Source organism: Caretta caretta, chromosome 12 (assembly GCF_965140235.1).
Source record: "Caretta caretta isolate rCarCar2 chromosome 12, rCarCar1.hap1, whole genome shotgun sequence".
NCBI lineage: Eukaryota > Metazoa > Chordata > Testudines > Cheloniidae > Caretta > Caretta caretta.
In genome coordinates this window covers 25,783,329-25,810,576 of record NC_134217.1, presented here as the reverse complement: position 1 = coordinate 25,810,576, position 27,248 = coordinate 25,783,329, and the positions used below count along the sequence as shown (strand labels likewise).

Genomic DNA, 27,248 nt, shown 5'->3' with positions numbered 1-27,248 from the left:
GCCCAACTCTGCAAAGTGCTGAGTGTCCTTTATTCCCATTATATCAGTCAATCTGATAACCCAGAGTAAACTATCACAAATACCTCCAGAGATGAGATCTGACCAGAGCTGCTTGCATAATATTTGTCGAGAAATAGTGCAAAATTTTCAAGTCATTTGCCCAGTACTGCTTTCGTTCACCCAGCTCTTGATATGGCATGTTTGTATACATATACATTTTAGAAATCAGTATTAGCTATGGAAATAATAAATATTCCAGGAGGAAATTAGTACTTAGCCATCAATATGCTGGCCCCATGCACTCCAGTCCTCATGAGATCACAGAACACTGAAAAGGATGATAGGGATTTTTAACACACACACACACACCCTGAATACACCCAGATAGTACGGCTGAAAGTTATGCCTGATTTATTTGTTATGAGCCAAGTAAAGAAAATGGAAACATCTTGCTTTCTGAGTACATGTTATGTCAACTTAAAGTATGCTATGGCCATCTGTAAGGGGGTCTCCTGCACAACCTGACCCGCCTTTCCTACCTGGCTTCACTGCTCTCCTCTCATTCGGGAGCCTGAACAGAATAAAACACCAGAAGCAGCAACTTGTAGCTGTGCTAGGGGGTGGAAGCAGAAGGAGCTGGAGACATTGGGGAGAAGAAAGGCTGTTTCCCTTACCATAACTGTACAGCTGGCAGCTGTCCTGCCTGTTCATGGCTGGGAGAGCTCTTCTCTAACCCCCACCATCCCCATGTGCCTCTACAGAAGCATCAGGAAATAAGTGGGACATGTCCCCCTTTCCATTCCCACACATGTGGCAACAGCTTAGGCTCCCATCCAGCCAGGACTCACCGATCTTGCACAAAAAAATGCCTGTCACCAATACCAATGCTACATAAGAGGCACATTTTATATTGTACATTTATTATTCATATATGAACTCAAAAGAAAGTGGCCTCTATATGCACAGGCTAGATGTGTAACAAAGAGTGCTGCGTTCCCGCAATCCCTGCCAGCATAACGCCCCATAGGGGACTGTGTCCAGCCAACAGAAGTTAAAGGAGCCCTGAAGTTACTCTAAGATATGGTAGGGGCTGAACTGGACCATGACAAACCCAGAAATCAGAGAGTGCAAAAGTGCCATATAATCACCTTTGTGCCACTGGCCCTTCCCCTTCATCCTCTAGGTCCTAGGCTGAACATAGCTTGACTAGACCCATAAATTGGGGGCAGTAGCTTTGCAGAGGTTGGTGGTTTGTTTCTGTGAGAGTAACTGTGGGAGCTAAATCTCATCCGCACAAGGAAATGTTACAGACTACGCCAAAATATTTTGTTACAACCTTATCAAAATGTATTGTGTTGATCGGGCAAAAATGTTGTTTTGTTTTAATTTTTATGTTACATTATATTATGGTTCAGAATAATGTCAGTTTTGGCTTTTACATTACAGAGTTACTGCTTTCCGTTTAGTTTTTTAGTAATTTGTTTAACACAGTATTATACTGTATTTGCTTTCTCTGTGTGTCTGCTGCTGCCCAATTGTGTACTTCCGGTTCCAAATGAGGTGTGTGGTTAACTGGTCAGTTTGTAACTCTGGTGTTCATAACTCTGAGGGTCTACTGTATATTATAAATTATAATACAATATAACATAAGTCAAAATGATAACTTTAAAACTGTTAGCCAATACATATGTTAGGCCTAGGGCTTACCATATTAATATTGTATTATAACCAATATATGGGCAGTTATGTTAACCAAATTATGTTATGTCCTTCACACAATTCTGTCCACTTTGCTTACTTATTTATCCCACAATATTCTGCAAAATTAATTGTGGCTTTTGGCATTAGCGAATATAAAGCTTGTCAAAGGCAAGATGCATTTGTTCTATGTCCTAATACAGGTACCTTCCCAGGCAACTGGTTTAAAATGTAGTAGCCAAAATAGAGATTATGAAACAAGTTAAGGAACTGGTACAAATTGGTGGGTTGGCTCTTGGAACATAAGATCATAAGAGCTGCCATATTGGATCAGACCGTGGTCCATCTTGCCCAGTATTCTGTCTCCAACAGTGGCCTATACAGTGCTTTATGAGGAATGTACAGAACAAGGCAACTATGGAATGAGCCACCTCTGTCTTCCACTCCCTGCTTCTGGTAGTCAGAGGTTTAGGGTTGTGTCCCTGACCATCTTGGCTAATAGCCATTGATGGACCTGTCCTCCATGAACTTATCCAGTTCTCTTTAGAACTCAGTTATACTTTCGGCCATCACAATTTCCCATGGCAATGAGTTCCCCGGATAAATTGTGCATTGGGTAAAAAAGTACTTTCTCTTGTTTGTATTAAACCCACTGTCTATTAATTTCATTGGGTGACTCCTGAATTTTGTATTGTGTGAAAGGGGAAATGACACTTATCTAGTCATTTTTTTCACACCATCCATAATTTTATAGACCTTTATCGTATCCCCCCACCCCTTAGTCATCTCTTTTCTAAGTTCAACAACCCTAATCTTTGTAGTCTCTCCTCATATGGAAGTTGTTCCAGTCCCTTAATCGTCTGTGTTGCCCTTCTCTGAACCTTTTCCAATTCCATTATATCCTTTATGAGATGGGGCAGCCAGAATGGGAAACAATATTCAAGTATTCTTAGGTGATATATAAAGTGCTTTCTAACTTGTAAGCAACTGTGCTGTAAATACAAGTGGCATGGGGGGGCGGGCATATTTGGAAGCACACCTTCTGTGTGGTGAACATACTACAAAATAAAACATGCTTCTTGGAAAGAGGGTACATATGTCTCTTTTTTATATTATACTGGTTGGGCTCTAGACAAAAAAATTGGCTATGTTTGATTAGTTGGTCTCTTAAACATTCTTAATAATGAATGATTGGCTATACTTTTAGACAGTAAAACAAAACATTTCAATAATTTCCCACTGAAAATTTCAATGAAATTGATACATCCCTGGAAAATGTTTTGATTTAGTTGAATCAGAATTTTCCAATGGAAAAGTGTTCCATCAGAAAATTGTTTACAGTTATAGCTGCCAGTTTTTAAGCAAAACACCCAACTCAATTTGCTGCGGAATCCCTGTATACGGTTGAATGATCCAGACAGTCTACAGAATGTCATGCCTTCTTATAGGTCTTTATACTGTAATGTTTGAGTTTATAATCCAAGCAAGGTGAAATAAAGGTGAAACCATTATTTCAGGACAGTCCCAAAGTGCTACTGGTTAGTGACTGCAATGTACTTTAAACAGCAAATAATCTATGTCGGAAATTGTGTAAGATGTCAGCTGTTACTTTTACATAATCTTTGCACTTTACTGACTTTTTAAAGCAAAAGCAATGAACTGGACCTCTGACTCCTGGAGCATCCTGCAAAATGTCAACCGGTGAGAATATTTTGCTGCTGTCCCTGATTCTTGCAGCCTGGTTCACAACCTTTACAGTTAATGGTAAGATTTTAAAATATTTTACACTATTGCCTCTCCTGGGGAAACAGAACAATTGAAGTACGGTGAGTTGGGAACAGCATGGCTCATGTGTGTGTGTGGTTTTAACACAGGAGCTGGGCACTCATGAATTGTTTGGAAGAAATATGACAGTCTGAATATCAAAGTGTTCTTGCCTGCTTTTCATTTTCCTGTTTTCAGGCATGTGCCTGTTTGTTGCAACTTTAGTTCCTACAATGTCTGCATTACTCCCATGTGATTGTGAAGGGCACTCTCCTTAGTGGAACAGGTACAGCTGCATTAATATTCATTAACTAGTATTACCTGAACAGCAATAAACTACTTATTTAGTGCTACAGATTTACACAGAGCCTTCTAAACAGCAAACTACATTCCCTTCCCAGAGAACCTGGACTTCAGTCGCATCTGGATCAGAGCCTGGGCACTTTTTCAGAGGGCTCAGAAAATTCTTTTCCCCTCACCTGTGCCAGAGGCAGCTGGCACGCATGGAGCAGAAGGACCACTAACACAACTGGGGTTCTCTGTACTGCAAGCCTGATCTGACTGCAGGTTATGAAATATGGTTAAAGTCCATTCTGCACAACACCCTGAAACCGTGTTAGTAATAGTAACTAGTGGTAAGCAGTGCTGTGACTGAATTCCCAGGAGTGGGTCTACTTGCAGTGCTGGCAGGATCTTACTGAAGTTGTGTTGGAAATGAATCTGGCCCTATATGCACAGTTAAAAGAAGAATTCTGTTTGGTCTGTGCAATACAGCACTGGCATTCGCATTCTCTTAGTTTAGATTCAGTTTAGGGTAAAAGACACCAGACCAGACTAACTTGCAGTGCCAGTTCTTCCACTTACTGCCACTTTCCCATGCATTAAAAATGCTTTCCCTGGCCCAGTGCTTAAACTGGGACGGATTGCAAGGGGTCACAGACTCAGAAAAAAAATCAGGCCAGATTGCGGAAGGGTGCACTGTGAGCACTCTCTTATCAAAGTGGCTGTTCCCAGATTATGATAGACGCCCACCTCCACTTTTTTCAGATCACCTTAAGCATTGCCCTGGCTGCTTTTTACCCTTAGGTAAAAATTAAGATTTGTATTAGTGCTGTGTATCAAACCTGCGTAGTGAGACACTATGACATGCAGAGCGTGTTTAATTCACTGTTGTATCTAGTTTAATTCACTGTTAATTAATTCACTGTTGACATTACCAAACACTGACTAAATTTTTCCCATTACACTGTATATAAAGCAGTCTGGCTCTGGAGATTAAATTTTCCATACTCAGTTTATGGATGGATGAGCACAATCAGATCCTGATCCTAGGTGCTATGGTAGTAGAAATAATATAATAATAATAATCATTTCAGCCTCATTTCTTAGTTTTGATCATTACGGACATGTTCTGTAAACTGAATTATATAACTATATAACAGATCTTTAAATCTAGTCCCCTCAATTTTGGAGTTCAGGGTGTGGAGTCAAATCCCTAGATGTAAATTCTCTCTGTGGTTTCAGTTCCAGGTGGAATGTAAAACTGGAAGAGTCCTATTTTCTGGATCCAACTTAAGTTCAACCAAAATGGCAGAAATCTGGAAAGAACAACTGATCTTGTGAACAACTTATGATATTTCAATGCCGCTGAACCCAAACCCAAGCTCCATTTTGGTTTTTAACCCAAATCTCAACCTAAATTGAATATGGATGTAAACATCGCTGCCTTAGCCAAACTACTATCCAAAATAAAATTTTAAAAACATGTCTTAAAATGGAGCTAAGGCTGCTGAATTCCTTTAATTAAATACACACAGTTTAAAAATACAGGGAATCTTGATTTAAGTTTCCATCTCAAAATTTAAAAATCACTCCAGCATTCATACATTAAATTGCAATAAATACACTCTCGTATTATCTAAGTATAAACATAACAACAGTAATTCTGACCATTTTGTGAGTCTGTACATATACAAACAATACCCCACATAAAATGTTATTAAATCACAATGACTAAGTTGTAATAATCTGTTAAAACTAGATACTACATAAAATAATTCAAGATGAACTTCAGATGAGTAGTTCTCCACCAGATACACAGGTGTAGTGAAAAATAGCCATAAATGAAGCACTTCTTCATTTATACTGGAGGATGTTTGTGTTTGTGACACATTGGGGATTCTGTCTATACCACTTCTGAGTTGTGGATGATTTTATGAGAGTGTGTCATGAAATAATTGTGTCTCGGAAAGCCTATATGTATGTGGATCCATTCTGAGTTAGCAGGGTTGTATCATGTCTCTGCCAGACGAGAGACAGTGGTGAGTGATCAGCACTCAGTGATCCGTCTATTCAAAGTAAAACACAATGGGTTTGCTCCAGCTGTGAGAAGACACTTTCTCCTCTTGTCTGATGGGTGTGGGGTTTGAGTGATCCGTCTATTCAAAGTAAAACACAATGGGTTTGCTCCAGCTGTGAGAAGACACTTTCTCCTCTTGTCTGATGGGTGTGGGGTTTGAGAGCAGTGGAACATTACCAAAAGGCAGAACATAAGAAGCAGGTGACTATAAAGGGACTGTGAAAGAGTGTAGGGTGAAAACAGGTGAGCCTGCACGCTGATCACGCAGATGTTAATCCGTTCCCCTTGAGAAAGCTGATGTGGGTAACTGGACAATAAGGCTGGCTGGCTGTATGGTCTAAGCAGCCAATTACCCCCTGTAACCGTGCCTTAGTGGGTCACAACTGAGGATGCCAAATTCAGGATGAACTGCTAAGAAATAGGGCAAACACAATCCAGAACTAGTGATTATTCTTTTATAAGATATACCAAACCAGCCAGAAAAGTAAACTCCTGTTTCACCATACTGGCTAACAAGAAAACATAAAGGTAATTTCCTTGGGCATTCCAGTTCTTATATCACCACCAAAAACACTAGATTCAGAGATGAGTGGTTCTTTACAATGTCTCATCAAATAATAGGTTCTTCTGATCCCAAAGGACCAGCCACACACCCAGGTCAATATATAACTTAGATCTTACCCAAAAATCATGCTGATGCCAATCCTTTAGTATCTAAAATCTAAAGGTTTATTTATAAAAAGAAAGAAAGAAAGGTGAGAGTTAAAATTGGTTAAAGGAATCAATTACATACAGTTTTGGCAAAGTTCTTGGTTCAGGCTTGTAGCAGTGATAGAATAAACTGCTGGCTCAAGTCAAGTCTCTGTAGTACATCCCCAGCTTGGATGGGTCATTCAGTCCATTGTTCAGAGTTTCAGTTTGTAGCAAGTTTCCTCCAGAGGTAAGAAGCAGGATTGAAGACACAATGGAGGTATTTCCAGGGCCTTTTATCGCTTTTGCCATGTTGAGGGCATTCCATTGTTTTTACTGTGGAAAATCACAGCAACAAGATGGAGTTTGGAGTTACACGGGCAAGTCACATGTCCATGCATTTCATCTAGTCACAGCAGGAAATTTCATTAAGGGTAGATAGGCATCTCCCATGGTTGGTCCATTCTCAGTTAAATGTTCTTTCTATGAGTCACGCAATTAGAATAGGCCCTCCAAGATGTGCTGGCTAATTACTTTGTGGGCGTTACCCCAGGAGCAAACATTTGAAATCCAAATATAGAGCCAATACTTATTACTTCACATACAAAAATGATACATGCATACAGATAGCATAAGCATAACAAGCAAATCATAACCTTTTCATAGACACCTCACTCGACAACCTTTGTACAATATTTGCTGCAAATATATAACAGTGGTTGCAACAATGATCTATATGGTCATATTTTAATCAGATAACGTCACACACCCCCATCAGCCCAAAGCTGATTAAGAGGCAGGAAGGATGCCCCAAGGAAGGGGGGAAGGGGAGAGAGGGCCAGCACTTCACCCCTTATCAAGATAATTAAAGAAACACTGTTGTTTTTTTAAAACAATAATAATGCAGTGTTGCCATTACATGGCAATCAATATGACTGAAGGTTTTCCTTAATAATACTTTCATAATAATAATACATTGTGTTAAAATAGCACAATGGTCATACTTTTGAAAGACATATAAGCAACTATTTTGCTACTGATGTCTTTAACACATAGCCAACAATTAATCAGCATAATGATTTCTGTATTACACATGCACTGATGCCAAGTTTAATGTTAAACCTTTTTCCTACCTTACAGGCATACATTATTGTGCAACAAGTTGCCTGTAAGAACAACATATATTTTGAAAATAAATTAATGCAATATACAGACTAGGGTTGTCAACCTTCCAGGATTGTCCTGGAATCTCGAGGAATTAAAGATTAATCGTTAATTAAAGATTATGCCAAGTGATGAAACCTCCAGGAATACGTCCAACCAAAACTGGCAACCCTAATACAGATCTCTCATAAGCCTTGTTAGACTTAGAAGTTGATACAGTTTGGGGTTTTTTTTACTTGCTTGTGAATATTTATTGAAATATTCTGTAGGAAATGTTTAAAAGAAATCAAAGGTACATGCGTAAGCATCTGAAGGACTTAGAAACTTGTCAGGTCATTTTGAACCTCGTGATATATAATCGGATTTTTTGTACATGTTTCACAGGACAAAATGCTGCACACCCAGAAGTGGTTACCAAATACGGGAAACTCCGAGGGCACCAAATCAAAGTTGATGGAGCTGAGGCACATGTAGATGTTTTCCTGGGAATTCCTTTTGCAAAGCCACCTATTGGACCTTTGAGATTTTCCCCACCGGAGCCAGCTGAGCCATGGAAGGGTCTCAGAGATGCAACTTCCTACCCACCCATGTAAGACAGTGACATGAACATGTGGATGGGTAGGAATGTGTAATATGGAGCAACACAATACTGACACTCATGCCAAAATAAATCTAGCAAAATGAGCTCTGGGGTCTGCTAATGCTCTGGGGTCTGTAACTGGGGTCTGTTAATGCCTGTAGACTGTTAACCTAGGTGAGTTTTAAAGGTAAGTCTTAGGATCTTTATTTGGCATTAGCAATGGACCACTCCCACTCTTCATCAATGATGTTATCCCTTGGAGGGCTTTTGAATCTCCAATTAGTAATGTTTATGAAACCTATACCTCAGGAGTAGAACTGAAGAGGAGCTGAGAAACGTTGGAGGGACTAAATGCCATATGAATCACATTCCCAATGCTACATATATGAAGTTGAGGGCAGTCTATTCTATCGAGGTTCTTATTCTGCCCTCATCGCTGTAGTGTCAACGTGCCTTCCAGTAGTGCATTAAGTGACATGATTAATGTCTATAATATGCTATATGATTGGGGTATATAAGGTGGAAAAGAATCCAGTTGCATTTCCACTGAATGACAGCACCTGCAAGGAGGCTCTTATATGTCTTGGCTCCTGCCTATTTGCAGGCAGATTGCTATGGTGTTTCAAAAAAGCCTACAAGTAAGTGTGTTCACCTGGAGGCTGTGGCCATTGTCTGTATGACTCCTTAATGCACTTTTGGCTGGCAGTCACAGGGAAGAAAATGTTTTTATGTTAAAAATGGAAAACAATATGATTCTCCATTGCCAACAATCTGGAAACCTATCACAGGTGGATTTGCTTTATTTATTGTGGATGGAGCATCTGATGGTTTTTGTTACTATGATTCTGTTGAATATTTTATATATATAATATATATTAATTATTAAGGTGCCTACAGGATCCAGTGGCTGGACAGCATCTATCGGATACATTTACTAACAGAAAAGAAAAACTTCCTTTCCAAGTTTCCGAAGACTGTTTGTTCCTAAATGTGTACACACCTGCGAGCGCAGACAAGGACAAGTTACCTGTAAGCAACATTACTGCAAAATCGGTGCCATGAGTTCATCCCTGGTGTAACTCCATGGATCAAATTATACCTTGGTGTAAGTTGGCACAACTCCCATTAAGGGAGGTCAGTGCGTACATACTGCAGGGCTCAATCTGATTCCATAAGAGAAACTTCACAGCACTTTACCGCTGTATGCAAACTTTCAGGGGCAGTTCTAGGGGCTGCTTTTGAAAATTGGATCAAGCTATCTAGTTGCATGTTCATATTTTTAAAACATTTGTTGAGACTTACAACATATAAACTCTCTAATATTTTACAATTAACTATTTACTTAAATGTTAAATGTTAAATAAGTTAAGAAAACTGAAAAGAGAGAAACTAAGTAAATAGTAAAAATGTGCCCTGTCATAACTGGATAACTTCCAGGCACTTGCCTCGGTTTGGTGGTTTCTCATTTTATTTCCCATTTTTTGTTACTGTAACTCAGAATTATTTTCCACATTTAATGAACATCTATTTTATTCTTCATGCCATTCTGTATATTTCATACCATGTGAATTATCTTAGATCTAAGATCCAAAGAGACTGATATATTCTGCCAGTTTCTAGGGGTACATGCTGTCCTCCAAAGTAAATTAAGAAAAACCTTATTGTCCTTTGAAAATAGAATCTCTGTTAGAGTATGAAGTACTCTGTAAGGACATTTGGAATTGAAGAAATAGGGGTAACTATTCCCTTTCTTTTTCTTTCCTTTTCCTGCTCCCTTCTTCTCTACCTCTTACCCCAATTAAAAATAAAAAACCTAAACTCCCTACAATTTATAACCAACAAATCTGTGCCAATCTTTCCCCATATTTCTCTGCTTTCAAGTTCTATTCCCATCCCCTACCCTTTGTCTGTTTGTGTCTTTAGATTGTAAGCCCTACAAAACAGAGCATTATAACTATATAAATATTTAATAAAATAATAATTTCACTTTAAAACTGAAATTTGCATACACGAAAAAGTCTTACCACTTTTTTTTACTATACTCTCAAGCAGCTGAGCCAGCAAGAATTGTTGTGTTGTGCAATAGCACAAAATAGTACTTGATCACAGCACAAATAGCAACCTCTGGTTTGAATTTTACACCAGAAGTAATATCAGGGTGTTACAGATGCAGGTAACTAACTCTTCCTGCTTTTTTCAGGTCATGGTATGGATCCATGGAGGTGGACTAGTGATTGGTGCAGCTTCAACATATGATGGGTCAGCACTATCAGCCTTTGAAAACGTGGTGGTTGTAACCATTCAATACAGACTAGGGATCTTTGGATATTTTAGGTAAGACATTGTGCCCTAAAGGCACACAGGATAATGTTTCCATTACCAGTACTCCCCAGTGGCTGAGTCTGAAAAAGACAAGCACATGTCAATCCAGTATAGAGTGTCTTAACTCACAAGCCATAACAAATTAATTCATCCTTCCATGGGGAAACCTGAGTGAAAACCCTAATGCCACTTAGCCAATAAGCTGTTTAAGGAATTCTGCTGCATATAGGCAGAAGCCTAAAAGAGAAAGGACTATACATTTTTGTTTCTTACTCATATTTGTTTTATCGTTAATTTGAGATGGCCATAACCAAAACCCTGAACCTAAGTGCCCTAAAATTGTGGGAAAGTTCATATGCATAGCCTGGCTCAGCATTACCTGAACTTTGGAAAAGTTTGGGTGTGAACTAGCACTTCAGCCTATTCATGTTTTTTTACACAATGGGATTGATTTGGGTACCAAAGATCAAGGATACAAATAAATTATCTGCATATACCCTCTCCAAAAGACAAGGAAAACAGGTATAGGATAACACGAATGCACCCAAATAAATATTGGAGAACAGATATATTTATTTGGAACCAAAACCACCATGATGCCCATCTGTGGGATGAACAGTGGGTTGTACATTAAAGGAAAAAAGGAAAATAGACCAGGAAGCCGCAATAGGACAGTATCATTATAAAGATGTCATCCACACAGCAGAAATTCCAAAGATATTTAGTGATTGATTGCACATCTATCTCTCCTTAAGCCACATACTTAATTCTCCTTTAACACTGTGTCCATTCTTCTTTTCCTCATTTTTCACCTGCATCCCAACTTTGTGAAATTTACCAGTAAGTATACTAATAACCCTTTGAAAACTACCAGTTTTCCATTATATCTTGATCACAGTTATAATCTGATCTCTTTGATTATCTGCTTTTTTTTATACTCTAATTCAGGTGAGGGTGAAGAAAATATCAGCCCTTCTCTCAGTGGAGAGGAAAATCTGAGCTGAAAAATACCATCTTGTAGGAGTTTGGGTTAATTCTTAGGCAGGTTTATCTAATCTATCTATGCACTATGCACTGACGTATTCAAGCCTCGGTTCAACAGGGTGTTTAAGCTTGTGCCTAACTTTAAACACATGAGTAGTCCCACCGGCTTCATTACTTCTTTGCTGAATAGGGACATCAGGGCTATTGTCATATATTCTGTGCTCATCACTATAATATCTGAGCAACAAAAGCCACTGTCATTATCTATAGTGCAACTGGAGGTGTGATGGCAGCTCAAGTAGTCATACCTGCATTAGTTTTAATTTAGCTAGCACAGCTGGGCAGTGAAGACATGGTGGCATGGAACACAGCTGTACAAGCCCCTTCTTGGAATCTTGGGTTCGTACTTGTGCTGCTAGCCTACACCAGGGTCCATGCTGTGGGTCTTCACTGTTATTTTTAGCCATGATAGCTAGATTAAAGCTAGTGCAGATATAACTGTAAGAGCTGCAATCACACCTCTGGCGGCAGTGCAGACATACCCTTCAATTGTGTTTCACTAGTGTCTGGGGCTAGGAGTGCTATTTAGATAACTGACGCTAGTCCTGACCTGAGTTTTCCAGAGTTCAGAGTCTTCTCACTTGTTTTCTGACACTGCCAAGAACTCCCCATTTTCAGGTGTTTGCTCCATTACCATCTTTGATACAATCCTTGGATATTTTTTATATAATACAATGTATGTTATAACACTCCAGGCTATCTACTTCTCTTTATATTCTCTTGCTTTCAGTTCTGGTGATGAACATGCCCGTGGAAACTGGGGTTATTTGGATCAAGTGGCAGCTCTCCAGTGGATTCAAGAAAATATTGAACATTTTGGAGGAAATCCAGGATCTGTCACTATATTTGGAGAGTCTGCTGGAGGAATCAGCGTTTCTGCCCTTGTAGGTTTTATAGTGATCACTAATGAATTTTTAAAAACACCCCCATATTTTTATTGTGAGTTTGTGAGCAAAAAGTCAGGGTGATGATGACAGGATTGAGTATTATTGGAGACTGAAGCAGCTGGGATCCACGGATCATCAACCTTCTCTGAAGGGAGAGTTTGATATTAAAGAATCTTCTGATGAATTAAACTCTTCTTTTCATACAATCACCTATTTGTTTTAGGAGCCCAAGTGTTGATTCCTCTTTAATTAATCTGAGTACTGAATTATTTTAAACAGCTGTGGTAGGGAACAATATTGTGGCCAGAGAGAGTAAAATTCACCAAGGTGTAAAAATTAGAGGTTAGTGCCTATGCCCCACTTAAGATCTGCATTAAGGATCACTTGCACATATAGTCACCCAGTCTGGGTGAGCAGCCCTGGTAACAGCACGTAATAGACATGCATTCTGGGTGAATTGCACATTTTTTTTTTTTTTTTTTAAATCTCAGCATATTTGGAATTGAGGATAATCTGCACCAGACTGTGAGAGTTTGGAAGTAAATCAGACCTTGAGTCTACAGAGCATTTGACATAGTCTAATAATATTTGCTTTTAAAAGTGAAATAATGATGTTAAAATGTAATTTGTGACCCTGCAGTTTGTGATTCAGTAGTCAAAATAGATTGTTTTTGCTCTCCTTCTTTTCCTGCTTTTCAGGTCTTATCTCCTCTGGCAAAGGGCTTGTTTCATAAGGCCATCTCAGAGAGTGGAGTTACAATCCGGGTTTTGTTTACTGCTCATCCTGAAGCACAAGTTAATGTAGGTTCTTTGTAATATCGAGTCTGTATTTGTAAAAGCTGGGACCTGACTTCCACCTGTAAAAATGTACAGTAACTGTAGACATGAGCACCTACATTTGTGTATGGAAATAAGAAAACTGTGCATACTTGATATGTTAATACTCAGATACCCATTTATATGTGCATTTATCATTCTGGCCTGTTCACACCCACAGATGCACATGTACACACATATTTTTGGCTTAGTCTTACTCCCATTTTTTTTTAAAAATGGCACCCAACATCCCATTGTCAAGGAAGGTAATATGGTTTTGTGCTTAGAGTACAGCAGGGGTAGTCAATAGGCAGACCGTGGGCCAAATCTGGACCGCCAGATGCTTTTGAACGGACTGCAAAATCTTTTTATTTATTTATTTTCATTATTGCTATTAATTTCATTTTATTTTCTCTGGAGTCTAGGTCTTGACTATACCTTAACCAAGAAATTTTCACCTTGTCAAAAAATAATTGATTAACCCTGGATTACAGGACTGGCCAGTGGGAAACCTGAGTTCTATTCCCAGCGGTGCCAGAGGATAACACTCACCTACCTGACAGCAGAGGCGCCCATAGGGGGAACAGATGAATGTCCCCTTCCCACCTATTTTTGCACTTGCTCAAAGTTCCATAGACCACAGAGCTGGCGGGGGGCATGGCCTGACCACTTTTAAGTAGAAGACCTGTACCAAATCAGTACGGCTTCTCCCAGAACAGTTAGGAATGTCTCTCTGGATGCCTGGTCGTAACACCACTGAAATTTGACTCGACCGCCTGTCTGTAAAGATGAAGAGGCAGCTAGGCCAAATTTCAGTGGGTGGCATTGCAACCTGGCGTGCTGGGTTGCAGTGCCACTTAAATTTGGCCTGGCTGCCGCTCCATCCAGATGGAGGGGTGGCTGGGCCGAATGGTGTTGCAGCCCAGAACACAAGGAGTCTGCTCCTCTACAGCACAGTGTAGGAGAGTCCACTGAGAAGGACAGCACTCATGCACTGTGTGGATGAGATAGAGGGGAGACTCCCCAGCTGAGGGAGTGTCTAAGCCTTGGTCCCTGTGGGAGGTGTGGGGACTGGAATGGGGTCACTGCTGGGAAGGGAGGGGCAGGGAGCAGAACTGGAATTTGCCCTGCCCCCCAAGAAACATGTATATTGGCTCTAGGGGGACCAGATGTCCCAATTTTATAGGGACATATTTTTGGGTCTTTTTCTTATATAGGGTCCTATTACTCTCCACCTCCGTCCCGATTTTTCACATATGCTGTCTGGTCACCCTAATTGGCTCCACTGCCTGACAGATATGTGTGAGGCTTAGTTGATTAACGTCTGTGAAGCTATTTGACTTCCTCATGTGGAAGGTTCTATAAAAATGCAAAGTATTGTTATTACATCTTGCAACAATCAAATCTGAAAGAGTTTACAGCAAAATTGGAACTGAACTTATTGGAGGCAGAAATGTCCTAGAGAATATGTCACCTTATACGATTAGTAGACAACACTGGAGCCGATGAAATCTATAGTTTGTAGTCACTTGAGTTTTTGGAGGATTCCACTAGGCTAGTTTGAGGTGCTCTGGGACTGGCCACTTAGGGACTTCCATGGGTTCCCTCCCAGCTAGCTGCCCATAGCTCTGCTGCCCCTGGCTCAGCTGACTCCACTGCTGAGCAACAAGTGTGACCCCTAGCCGCAAAATGTGAGAAAAGCTAATGTAGTTTACTAAGCACGCGACTGACAGAAACACTTATATGTTGTGATCCTGGCTCTGACACAGACCCTCTGTGTCTTGGTCAAGTCATTTAACCTCTGTGCCTTTGTTTTCCCATCTTTCTACCTGGGAGGAGTTTTGTGATGATGAGTTAATGTTTGTAAAGCTCTGAGAAAGTAAATTAAGCCAGCAAGTGCACAAAACCCTCCTACACTGAGATGCTTAGCTGCGTGCAGACCCCTGATTTATTTGCAGCATCATCCCTTGAAAAGCTTTTGAAACATACGAAGTGCAGAATGTACAGCTGAGCTCCCTTTCTCCTACAGTAGGAGACTGTGACCCAAAAATCCCAGACCCACCCAAAATGTAAGGTGCACACAGCACACTGAAGGGATAAAGTGCTATCTAAGAGCTAAATATTGTTGTTGTTATTCTCCATAGAGAGCTACTAAAAGTGATTTTTTTTAACTGATTGCAGAAAATTGCTAGGGTATCTGGCTGTCAATCACCCAGCTCTGCTGCAATGGTTCATTGTCTGAGGGAAAAGACAGAGGAAGAGATGATGGAAATAACGCTGCAGATGGTAGGTGGCACTGTTACTCACTGTGTGTGGCAACTGATCACCTTTTACTGCAAACAAACAGGATTTCAACCTTGGGTCCAAGAGTGGGCTTATTTTCCCTTTCTGTTTGCATCAGAGGAGGAATTAAAGACACTAGATTATAAGCACTATGGAGCAGGGACCACGCGCATTTGCATTTTCATTGCCTGGCACAATGGAGCCCTGATTGTGAATGGGGTCTCCGAATGCTATCTTGTGATAAACAATACCTAACAACTTGGGTTCTTACACTTGGAAAGAAAATGAGTAAAAGGAGATAGGACAGACATTTGCAAAGTAATGAGGGACAGAAAGCACAGTGGGCATTTGTGTTTACCTTCACTGATAACCAGAGCACTAGTGCACTCACTATTAAAAGGCAACAAATATAATAGATAAACTGCAATGCTATGACATGGTGCATCTTAATTAAACCATAGAGCCAAATACAGCATCTTAATAAGCTTCTAATGAAGATTAGACTCGTCTGGCTAACGGTACATTTTCTGTCATGGCTGTCATCAGAATCAAGACTGCTGTGATTTTTTCACAACTTTTGACATTTGAGGTTTTTGCCATGTGGTGGAGGTGGCAGTAAACAACTGACCTCATTTCCCTGAGAACCTTAGGAGCCATCACATTAAAGCCTGGATACCATGGGAAGCGGGAGCTCTAATGGTTTGTCATGCTGGGGAAAGGTGTCAGACGCTACGATTTCTTCAATGGGGCAAGTGTGAAATGCACCAGGGCAGCACTACTGCCCCTGCAGCTGTGGCAGAGACAATCAGGGAAGAAGTCCAGAGCGTGGTTCTCTCCTTCACTGAACTGACAGGCACTGGGATGGCAGTTTCAAACAGTTTTAGGATGGGATTTTCAAATCAGCCTATGGGAGTTCAATGTCCAACTCCTAGTAAACTTGGGTACCCTTAGACTCCTTTGAAAACCCCAACCTTAGCTATCTGTTAAATGTTATTGCATGGCTTTAAAAAATTTGTATTGCAAACCAAAGATCATTTGGCTATAAATAACATGATCTTGGCATTTTTCTCTATATTCATGATATTAGATTTTGTTTCACCATGACCATGATATTGTTTTATATAACTTGTGATGATAAACCACTAGCCCCTCTTTAGAGTATATTAAGAATAACATCTGAAATTAGAATGAAAAATATAAAAATGTTGAGGCCTGCCTATCCTTATGCTTCAGTTGATCAGGACTGAATGGCCACCTCCCCCATAACTTAGCATCATTGCACCGGATGCTTTATTAGTGACAAAAAAGAAAAGGAGTACTAGTGGCACCTTAGAGACTAACCAATTTATTTGTTAGTCTCTAAGGTGCCACTAGTCCTCCTTTTCTTTTTGCGAATACAGACTAACACGGCTGCTACTCTGAAACCTCTTATTAGTGACAGTATTCACCTTCCTCTCAAGTATCTAATGTATTGCACTCTCACAGACGGCCAGCAGAGGGACCGATTCTATTTTTCTTTGGCAGTTCCTAAGTTCCTAGGGTCACCCTGCTTGCTGTTAAGCAGATGCAGCCATAGGGAAAAGACAGGCAGAAAGGGTGAAGATAATAGGTGACACTGTCTGCAGTGACACTTCAACTTTTACTGCAATAAAATAAATAAAATGTGTGCTGTAAGATTAGAAAAAGTGGCAACCATCACACAACTCATCCTTTTCTTCTCCTCCTTGCCTTTTAACAGGAATTCACAACCATACAGTTGAATGCTACATCATCTGGAGACTCTGAAACGGTGACATTTTTTTGATTTCCTCTTTGGGCTTTGAACTGTTTGTGTCTTGTCATGAACCCATTTTCAAAAGGGAGCTGGCATCACAGCAAGAATGTACCAAAACTCACAATTTCCCAGGGGGAACAAACATGAAAAATGCAGGCTTGCAAATACAAGCAAATGAGAAAATGTGCAAAAGGAAAATGGCCCATTTTTTCAGAGCTCCCAGTGCCACCACAGTCATCAGCCAAATGTATCCACTGGCACTGGATGGATGGCTTTTTAACATGGCATGCAGGAAGTAAGCACTGCATATTTGGGGATCTTACTAAGGATTAATCAAAACTTTGCACAAAGCATAAAACATCTGAAATTTTTGTTTTCGGCAGAATTGCAATTTATTGTCCCACTTACATGGTTTTCCCCATCACTACATTAGCTTACTCAACAGTTTGGCAACCCCCCAGCAAAATTAATTCTGCCCTTACTTACACAAATGCAGGCCCAGTAGTAGGGTGACCAGACGTTCCGTTTTTAAAGGGACAATCTCGTATTTAAGCCCTCCTGCAGGTGTCCCGACTTTTTATTTAAAACGGTCAAATTGTACTGTATTTTCTATCTTGCCCCCATCAGTACTGGCAGGTCCTGCTGCTGGCCAGATCCCGGCTCGCCAGCCGCCTGCCCACCAGCAGTGACCAGGTGGGGGGAGTGGTTCCCAGTGGCTGACAATGGGGGTGGGTGTGCAAGGCTCCTGGCTGGTCCATCAGTGCAGTGACTCAGTCCCCACTGCATGCAGACTCTCAGCCAGCAGGGCCCTTCCTCCGTCCCGTTTCTGGCCGTCTCTAGCTGAGCGCTGCTTGCTGCAGTGGCTGGTGAGTGCAGGAAGGCGTCAGGCAGCAGCCAGTTATGTGTCATTTCTGCTGCCCACCACCAGCCCTTTACGTGCTCCCCCTCTCGCTGTCCTCTCCCTGCTTTGCCCTTTTGCCTTTCCAGCCCTGCTGCTCCTCCATATCCCCCCCAGCGGGGTGCGTCCTGCTCCCAGCCCTGTGCAGAGAACCAGCCCTTGGTCAGAGCACTGAGCTCACCAACAGCCTAGCCAGCAGGCTCCTTCCTTCCCCCACTGCCTCTGGCTGGGCTGGTGCCCCAGGAAAACCCAAGACCCTCTGGCTTAGGGTGCCTGCCAGGAGATGCTGAGACCTGCATGTGCCAAAGCCCCGCACAGCATTGGCATGGGGAAGACTCTCCACCCCGCAGCTAAGCTCTGGAGTGGGGGGGAGCAAAGGGGGATGAAATTTCCAGCCTGTTCATACCCTGAACCTGGAGGCTCCACAGTAGCCCCCAGGGTAGGGGCTTAGCACCCTCTTCACCCCCCAGCTTTCCGCCCTGGGTCTTGCCCCCAGGGAATGTGGGGCTGCTCTGTCTCCTAGGCACCCTCCCCTGCTGAGCCACCTCTGTGGCTGGGTTTGCTGAAGCTCCTGCAGTCAGGTTCCCTGGGCTCTGGTCCACAATGCATCCTTAGGGCTTAACCCCTTCCTGCCTGCATTGTAGCCAGGGAGCCAGGAGGCAGCTGGCTTATGTCGGTGGCCAGCAGCAGCCTAGAGGTGTTAGCTGGCTGTATACACTGTGCCGGAAGGAAGGAGCAAGCTGCTTTCAGCCATGGGGGTGGGGGGCGGTGCAGAAGAGATGAGCTCTGCAAAGACATGGGCCAGGTCATCCCTTCATGCCCCTCCTCCTCCCCTGTGGCTGGAAGTAGCTCCCATCCCTTCCCTCCTGCACAGTGCCGAAAGGCTGCTGCTGGCCACATTCTGGTGAAGCCTAGCAGAAATCTGGGGGGTTGGAGGGAGCATGTGACCTTGCGTGCTCCCCCAATGTGTTTCCTTGGGAAGACACAGCACCAGATATCAGGAGAGGCGGGTCCATCCCAGAGGCCCAGCCAGGCATGGAGGGCGGAGAGCACAAGGCAGGGAAGGTCAGGTTGGTTGGTCAGTCACCCCAGCTGTGTGAGAGAGGTGTACGGGAGTGTGTGTGTGTCACCTCTCCCACTATGTTTGTGTGTGGGGGGTTAGAGGTGTGTATATCACCCCTCCCTGTGTGAACCCTAAAGCTTTAAAGATAAGAAGGTAAATAAAAGGAATCAAACTAAGCAGTTTCTTTTTAATGGAGGCTCAGTCAACTTGATGTTAATTTGTACATTTGTACTGCGTAGTTCTGACTGATTGTCGTTGAACTCACTTGAATACAAGTAATTTTACCAGGTGTCCTGTATTCAGCAAAGGGAAATATGGTCACCCTACCCAGTAGGGTTGGAATGGTGTAAGCAAGGATGGAATTTGACTGACTTATCTATGTGCCATGAGCATTTGACATACAAAGGGCAGAACACACATTGTTAAACAGGATAGAAAATCTGCAGGAGAAACTCAGAACACAACTTGAAATGTGTATTCATCTCTTACATACACATCTTACACTTTCACTAATAACATGTGAGCTCACCTGGGCACTTGTTTAGGTTTGGTTGAGGTCTGCTGTGGGAATCTTGAAATATCTTCTAGAGGCAAAAGTAACTCATAAATAACAAAGGAATTTGTTTTTTCCTCTGCAGTCACTATTTAGCTCTGCAGTTTTGGATGGTGTATTTTTTCCTAAGAGCCCTGAGGAACTACTGGCTGAAAAAGCAATCAATGCAGTCCCATATATAATAGGATTAAATAACCATGAATTTGGATGGCTACTTCCTAATGTAAGTGATTGTAATAGCTTTATTTATCTCCCAGTCTGTTAACTCTTTAGAAATATAGGAATTCATGGGCAATATCATGTTCTTTTTACTGTGCAGATGTTGAAATATCCTGCTTTCACTGAAGGGTTGGACAAAGAAACAGTAACCTCACTGCTACTGAGCTCAGAGTTCTTTACAGTAAGAGACTATTTCAAATTAATTAACATATGAGGGGTATAGTCCTAGGTGAGATCTCCCTCCCCAACTTTCAGTACAGTGTGCAAGAATATCTTACACCATACTGCTTTATTGCCGGGCTAGGCCTTCCCTTTTTAGAAGAGGTGTATATTGGGGGGGAATTCATTCTGGGCTAAAACTTCTGAACAGAGAGCAACATACTCCTGACAGAAAAGTGCCAAACAGGCACAAGGGGAAGAGAAGCACAATGCTGCTCCCTCTTGAGATTAGACACCCCACAAAATCTGCTATAACCTATGCTCTTCTTTCCCTCCCCCACCCCCACCCCTGCATGAGGTGGACTCCCATTCTTTAATAGGAGTTCCATGGGCAGCGCAGGCCAGAAAGCCCTTGGCAGCATGGCTCCTGTAGGTATTGCATTGTCATGGGGCTGCAGGTAGTTGGGAGGGCCAGGCAGCAGCGCAGAGGTGAGGGACTTGAAGAGGGAGTATATCTCCAGTTTATCCCTGAGGTCCACCTACACCCATCAGAGATTTGGGGGTTTCAAACTCTTGGCCTCTGACAGAAAGGGGTGGGGATAAACCTTGGTTCCTTTCCCCAATGGGAGAAGTCTGCGGAAACTAATGGAATTTCTGCTCGCCTGTATAGCTTATTCCCACGTGGAGGAAAATAGGTCCCTATGGAGTATTGTGAACATCAAAAGTTCAAAAATCATGGGATCGGCCCAAAAATCATTAGATCGTTTTAAAGAGAACATAGTAATTTTTGGTCTGTCTTTAGTTTTTTGAAGTCCCCAATGTGTGTGGCAGTTACCATGTTGCCAATGCCAACTCTGCCAAATGTATACAGTGAGGTGATTCTAGCCCTTCCTGCCAGAGCTCTCGTTGCTGCCCAATGGCACAGAACTTCCAGCTTCTCTCCAAATCTCACTCTTTGAGTTAATTAATTCTGTGGTCCGCCCTGCCCCAGCCCCACAGATACCCATCTCCCAGCCCAGCCATTAATTTACACACTTCCCTCCACCGCCCTACATCAGCCCCCAGCTGCTCAGCACACCTCTGCTCCTTCTGTAGCTCCAGGGTTCTTTATCCATTTTCCCCCTTCTTAGGCCTGTGTTGCAGCCAGAGAGAAAGAGGGGAGAGCTGGGAGCACGATTCATTTTTTACAGAAAGGAGGGAACAAAGCCACCCTGAACACCTAGGCTGTTTCCTCCCTCTTCTCTCCCCAAAAACTCCTATTAGCTCCTGGGCAGAGGGAGGGGGAGAGTTTTTCTACCAAATGGTAAGGGCAGCCAATTAGAGGACGCTTTTTCTGGGGCAGGGCTGGAAATCCCATGATTTTGTCATGGTGAGACCTCCAGTGGACACCGATGTTGCATTGCTCTCAAGGGGGTCACTAGGGCTAGTGTCACTACTTCTGTTTGTTCATCAGCATTACTGATTGGTAACACTTGTGTGGATGTTAATATAGTGGTCTCTGACCCCTTCGCAGTCCTGCAAACCTCTTCCTCCCAAAGACAGCATGAGTTGGCAACCTCACAACTTCTGACTCAGAGTTTTGAGTACTTCCCATGCCCCCCATGACGTGGGATTTTCTGTGGGAGGTAACGTGGTCCAGTGTTCATAGGGTTAGCTAGTGGCTGCTGTGGCTGCTCTAGGGAAAATGAAGCTTGCTAAATGCTGCAGTTGTTTCCCATAAATATCATCATTATAACAAGTATCTTTATTGTTCATTCTAGCATGTTCCTGCTGAGTTCACTCATCTATTATCTAATGAATATCTAAGCAATATAGAGGAGCCTACCCAGCTACGAGATAGGCTTTTTGAATTGATGGGAGATGCACTGTTTGTTGTTCCAGTCATTCAAACAGCTAGATATCACAGAGGTGAGTTTCCAATTAAGTACATATTTTTTAAAAAGGTTAAATTCCATCCTACTAATATCCTTGTTCAAAGCCTGACCAGGAAGTAGGTTCCTGTCTATATACCTGTGTCTGTAATGGATCATCACAACAGCTTTCAGCCCGAACCTCTGTTGTCATGAAACTTTTAGAAAAATGCATGGCCTTGGCTCTGGCTTTCATGAATCCTGAAAGAACCATAAAAAGAAAAGGAGTACTTGTGGCACCTTAGAGACTAACCAATTTATTTGAGCATGAGCTTTCGTGAGCTACAGCTCACTTCATCGGATGAGCTGTAGCTGTAGCTCACGAAAGCTCATGCTCAAATAAATTGGTTAGTCTCTAAGGTGCCACAAGTCCTCCTTTTCTTTTTGCGAATACAGACTAACACGGCTGTTCCTCTGAAACCTGAAAGAACCATGTTACCATAAAAGCCAGAAGAGCTGTACACATGGTAATAGAAATGGTCCCTTACAGGAAAACTAAAGAGCTGCAGGTTTAGAGAGTTGGTCCCCATTCTTGTTCTGCAGGGAAAGGAGCAGGCACATACCTCCTGCAATGGGTATAACAGAGTGAAAACCATGGAAGCAAATATAGGGGGTTCCTGTTCTTCACATTGTCTTGTCTAAGGGACAATCAAGTGCATAGTTTAGTATCAGATGAACTTCTGAACTTTTTCTATTGGCACCAGCTCTGTGACTGTCTGGGGGCTCATTGTGCTGCAGATGACTATTTTCCATTAATCTTTGGTATTGTATGTTTGCACCTGAATTCCAGTTAGTATTAATAATCAAATAAATAATCAACAAAATAGCTATCATTTTGCCAGCGTCTTATCAAAGTGGCTGTTGATGAAAATGTATTGTTCTGTGTGGAATATATTTTTACTACTGGAACCCTTCTTATCTTTGTTTTCTATTAGATTCTGGCAACCCAGTCTACGTTTATGAGTTTCATCATCGACGGTATGAAGGTGTTAGACCAGACTTTGTAAAAGCGGATCATGGCGACGAAATTGGCTATGTTTTTGGAAAGCCCTTCTTAGCTGGTGATGTCTCCATGCTTGCTAAAGAATTCTTATTAAAGCATCATTATTGTGACACATGTGGAACTGATGTCTAATAATGTTGTAAATACTGAAATGTAACAGTTGTATGAACACTGTATGTGTCTCGGTCAGTGAGGTGAAATTATTATATATTGGGTTATTGGAATTTCCTGTATGGCGGCATTGATCAAATTTATATTGGGGGTTGTGGAATGTTTACTATAGGCCTATAATGCTCAAATGTATAGGGGTCGGTCTGTGCATGAAGGCAGCACAATGGCTTCCCAAATAAGAACACCCAAGCATATACTTGAAAGACAATGGGGCAAGTTGTTAGTTTCTAGGACTCTCTGTTCAGTCTCAAAACAAATGGAAAACTTGGTTTTCCCAGAGCTGAAAGTTACCAGATCAAGTGGCTATAACACTCCAAAGGTGACTTGATCCCTTTGAAAGGAGGTGATAAAAACTGTGCTGTGAGTTCAGGAGTGAGCTCTGACAAGGAAACAAGCTTACGCAGTCAGGCTCCACTGAAGGAACTAGTCCTACCAGGGTCCTAGTGCGGAAGGTAGTTTGGTACCTACTAAGTTAGACATGAATATAGTCTGTTTTATTGTTTGTAAAGTATGTTTTCTCCAAAATGCTTTTTGTTCTAAATAAATGATACTTTGCTTTTTTAAGGAACCTGGTTGGTAATTGATTACCACTGTAATTGCCCCTGCAGGAACAGGACTGTAGAGTCTGAGCCTAGATCAGCCCTGCTGAAGCAATCATAGTTAGTACCAGGAGACTGCTACTGAGGATCTGATCTCAGAGTCTGAGAATTGCATGATTCCCTCCTGAGCAGGTGATGGCTAAAGGCCTGAGACCTGGGCAGAGAACCAGGAGAGGGTCAGAGGTGCAGTTTGCCCAGTAACTGACATTATTATTACTTGAGCCCTATTAGCAGGCTCACTGCTGTAAAAGTAGAGGAGATGTGATCTTTGTTTCCTGTCTTATAGTAGTGAACTAGTTACTTTTTAATTGGAATCAATTCTGAGTGCACCTATCTCAATATAACCTTTGTGCTGACATTACATTTCATATCTTGCCTGCAGGTGATGCTGCAGAAGAAGAGGGTAAACTCAGCAGAACAATTATGAAATACTGGGCTAATTTTGCTCGAAAAGGGTGAGATTTATAATTCATTAATTAGGGGTCAGATTTTGTCATTGCTGCTGAAAACACTATGCCAGTACTTTTCTGGTGGGCCCCATCTTTCTGCAGAGTTTAAGATTTCACTTCACAACAAACTAGTTTCAAATCCCTGTGGCTGCAAATAAAACATGCCAAATATGATCTACTGCAGGGCTGTCTTACTGAACCTGGAGATAAACAGAAAAAATATGTCCAAAGGCTTGAGCTATCACACTCATATAATGAAGCATTAGAGCTGAAGCTTAATGAAGAAAATTTAAATGACAACATGTTTCACTGCTAATGACAGATCATTTTAGCAGAAACATCCACAGATTGTGGGGTTGTGAGCAAAGCTTGAATTAACCACCACTGTGTCCTCTTCCCCACATCCCCCCAAGGAATCTGACCCTTGACAATTAATGAACAAACACTGTGTTGTGCCGTTTTCATCGCAATGACATAAAAGTGGCAAGATGATTCTTCACTGTATTTTTTTTCTAGAAATCCTAATGATGAAGGTTTGGTGACATGGCCAGCGTATAATCTGGATGAACAATACCTTATAATAGACTTCAAGCAGAAAGCAGCAAAGAAATTGAAAGAGAACAGAGTGGAGTTCTGGACAAAGACCCTGCCTAAAAAGATGGCTGAAGGAAAGAGAGAGCGCAAAGAGTTATAAAGTCTGAGAAGCATATGGGTTGCTTTTACTACAGTGAAATAAAACAAGATTATGTCATCTGAATGGGAGACATTTAATACTCATTTTGTAATTCATTATAATGTAGTTTAGTTTTATGTATGAGGCGTTAGAGAAGAACCTGAGCAAAACTGAGTCCCAGGAGGAACTGAGCTGCTCTGTTGCAAACCAGGCAGAAAACAGGCTGACCACTCAGTCTTAAGCAGAGTCAGTGATGTTTGCTCACAAAATAACACCAACTAGAGTTGTAGTACAACACTGTTGTAGAGTTTCGTACGGCACTGTCAAAAAATTATACAAATAAGTTCAAATACAGTACCATGATAATATATAGTACATGTAACACGTTGCAGATGCTGAGTAGCAGTGTTGCCCTTTATTCCCCCTTTATTTTCTCTCTCAAGAGACATTAGTCACTCATAGGCCTCGCATCTGCTCCCACAGAAGTTATGAGTTTTGCTATTGACTTTAATGCAAGTTCAATATAAGGTGCTGAGTGCTCTCCAGTTCCTTATAATGAAAATAGTTGCAGGTGCTCAGTGCCTTACAGGATCATGGCTCAACTCCAGATACCTAAGAACATCAGATAGCCTGATGGTCCGTTTAGCCCAGTGTCCTGTCTTTCAACAGTGGTCAATGCCAGATGCTTCAAAGGGAATTAACAGAACAGGGCAATTACTGAGTGATCCAGCCCACTGTCCAATTCCAGCTTCTGGTAGTCAGTGGCTTAGGACACCCAGAGCATGAGGTTGCATCCCTAACCATCTTGGCTAATAGCCATTCATGGATCTATCCTCCATGAACTCATCTAATTCTTTTTTGAACAAAGTTATAGTTTTGGCCTTCACAACATCCCCTGGCAATGAGTTCCACAGGTTGACTATGTGTTGTGTAAAAAAGTACTTCCATATGTTTTCAACCTGCTATTAATTTCTTTAGGTGACCCCTGGTTCTTATGTTATGTGAAGGGGTAAATAACAGTTCCCTGTTCACCTTCTCCGCACCATTCATGATTTTACAGACCTCTATCATATCTTCCCTTAATCTTCTCTTTTCCAAGATGAACAGTTGAATAGTTTTTAATGATGAATAGTTTTTAATCTCACATTATATGGCAGCTGTTCCATACCCCCCAATCAGTTTTGTAGCTCTTCTCTGTACCTTTTCCAATTCTAATCTATCTTTTTTGAGATAGGCTGACCAGAACAGCCTGTGGTATTCCAGGTGTGGGTATACCATCGCTTTATATAGTGCCATTATGATATTTTCTGTCTTATTATTTGTCCCTTTCCTAATGGTTCCTAACATTGTCAGCTTTCTTGGCTGCTGCACATTGAGCAGATGTTTTCAGAGGACTATTCTCAATGACTCCAACATCTCTTTCTTGATGGGTAACAGCTAATTTAGGCCATCATTTTGTATGTATAGTTGGAATTATGTTTTCCAATGTGCATTACTTTGCATTTATTGGCCATTTTGTTGTCCCGTCACCCAGTTTTGTGAGATCCCTTTGTAACTCTTCACAGTCTACTTTGGATTTAGCTATCTTGAGTAATTTTGTATCATCTCCAAATTTAGCCACCTCTCTGTTTACCCCTTTTTCCAGATCATTTATAAATACATATAAATATACATTGAATACCTACAATCACTTTTTTATTGTTTAGCCCCTTTTCCTATAAATGTTATATACATAACTGTTAACTCTTCACTTTTTGAAGTTCTTATTCTATTGCCTCAGTGAAACCTAGACTGATGGGAAATTCTGAGATTATGTGAAAAAAGATAATATGGGGGGGGGGGAAATAAAGCACATTAAAGTGTGAGATAAATAATCTTAAGGGCTTTTTACTGTTAAGCGCCTGCACCAATGTAAAATTTAATTGCATTAGTCATATCAGATTTCTTTGGGGCTCTTTGTTGATGCAGTATCTTTCTTTTTGCGCTGAGAGACAAGGTGAGTGAGTAAATATCTTTTACTGGACCAACTATTCCCTCATGGGGTTGTCAGGCATCCGGTTTTCGACTGGCACGCCTGGTTGAAAAGGGACACTGAAAGGGCTCCTGGAAGGGGCCTGCATGTCCCGCCGGCTCCTAAGCGCAGGGGCAGCCAGGGGGGCTTCACATGCTA

The 27,248-nt window shown here is 41.6% G+C and overlaps 1 protein-coding gene across 2 annotated transcripts; it reads left to right on the top strand.

Moving 5' to 3' along the window:
- Positions 1 to 3,186: 3,186 nt before the first annotated feature.
- LOC125620667 (fatty acyl-CoA hydrolase precursor, medium chain-like) lies at positions 3,187 to 26,925 on the top strand. Of its 2 annotated transcripts, XM_075118424.1 has the most exons (15): positions 3,187 to 3,236; positions 3,345 to 3,462; positions 8,060 to 8,264; positions 9,143 to 9,284; positions 10,456 to 10,589; positions 12,352 to 12,505; positions 13,208 to 13,309; positions 15,506 to 15,610; positions 17,346 to 17,396; positions 19,981 to 20,118; positions 20,215 to 20,295; positions 22,034 to 22,181; positions 23,119 to 23,244; positions 24,339 to 24,411; positions 24,922 to 26,925. In XM_075118424.1, the coding sequence occupies exons 2-15, from the start codon at positions 3,390 to 3,392 to the stop codon at positions 25,097 to 25,099; spliced, it is 1,710 nt and encodes a 569-aa protein (XP_074974525.1). In that variant the 5' UTR covers positions 3,187 to 3,236; positions 3,345 to 3,389; the 3' UTR covers positions 25,100 to 26,925. The 2 variants fall into 2 exon arrangements, with proteins under 2 accessions (XP_074974525.1, XP_048672644.1); XM_048816687.2 differs by lacking the exons at positions 3,187 to 3,236; positions 3,345 to 3,462 and having other exon boundaries at positions 7,948 to 8,264.
- The last annotated feature ends 323 nt before the right edge of the window (positions 26,926 to 27,248 follow it).

Bases quoted from the DNA above. Each gene is read 5' to 3' on its own strand.
- LOC125620667 (XM_048816687.2), top strand. From the start codon at position 7,948: ATGTTTAAAAGAAATCAAAGGTACATGCGTAAGCATCTGAAGGACTTA. The intron at 8,265-9,142 runs GTAAGACAGTGA...TTAATTATTAAG, and splicing joins GCAACTTCCTACCCACCCAT to GTGCCTACAGGATCCAGTGG. The intron at 13,310-15,505 runs GTAGGTTCTTTG...AACTGATTGCAG, and splicing joins ATCCTGAAGCACAAGTTAAT to AAAATTGCTAGGGTATCTGG.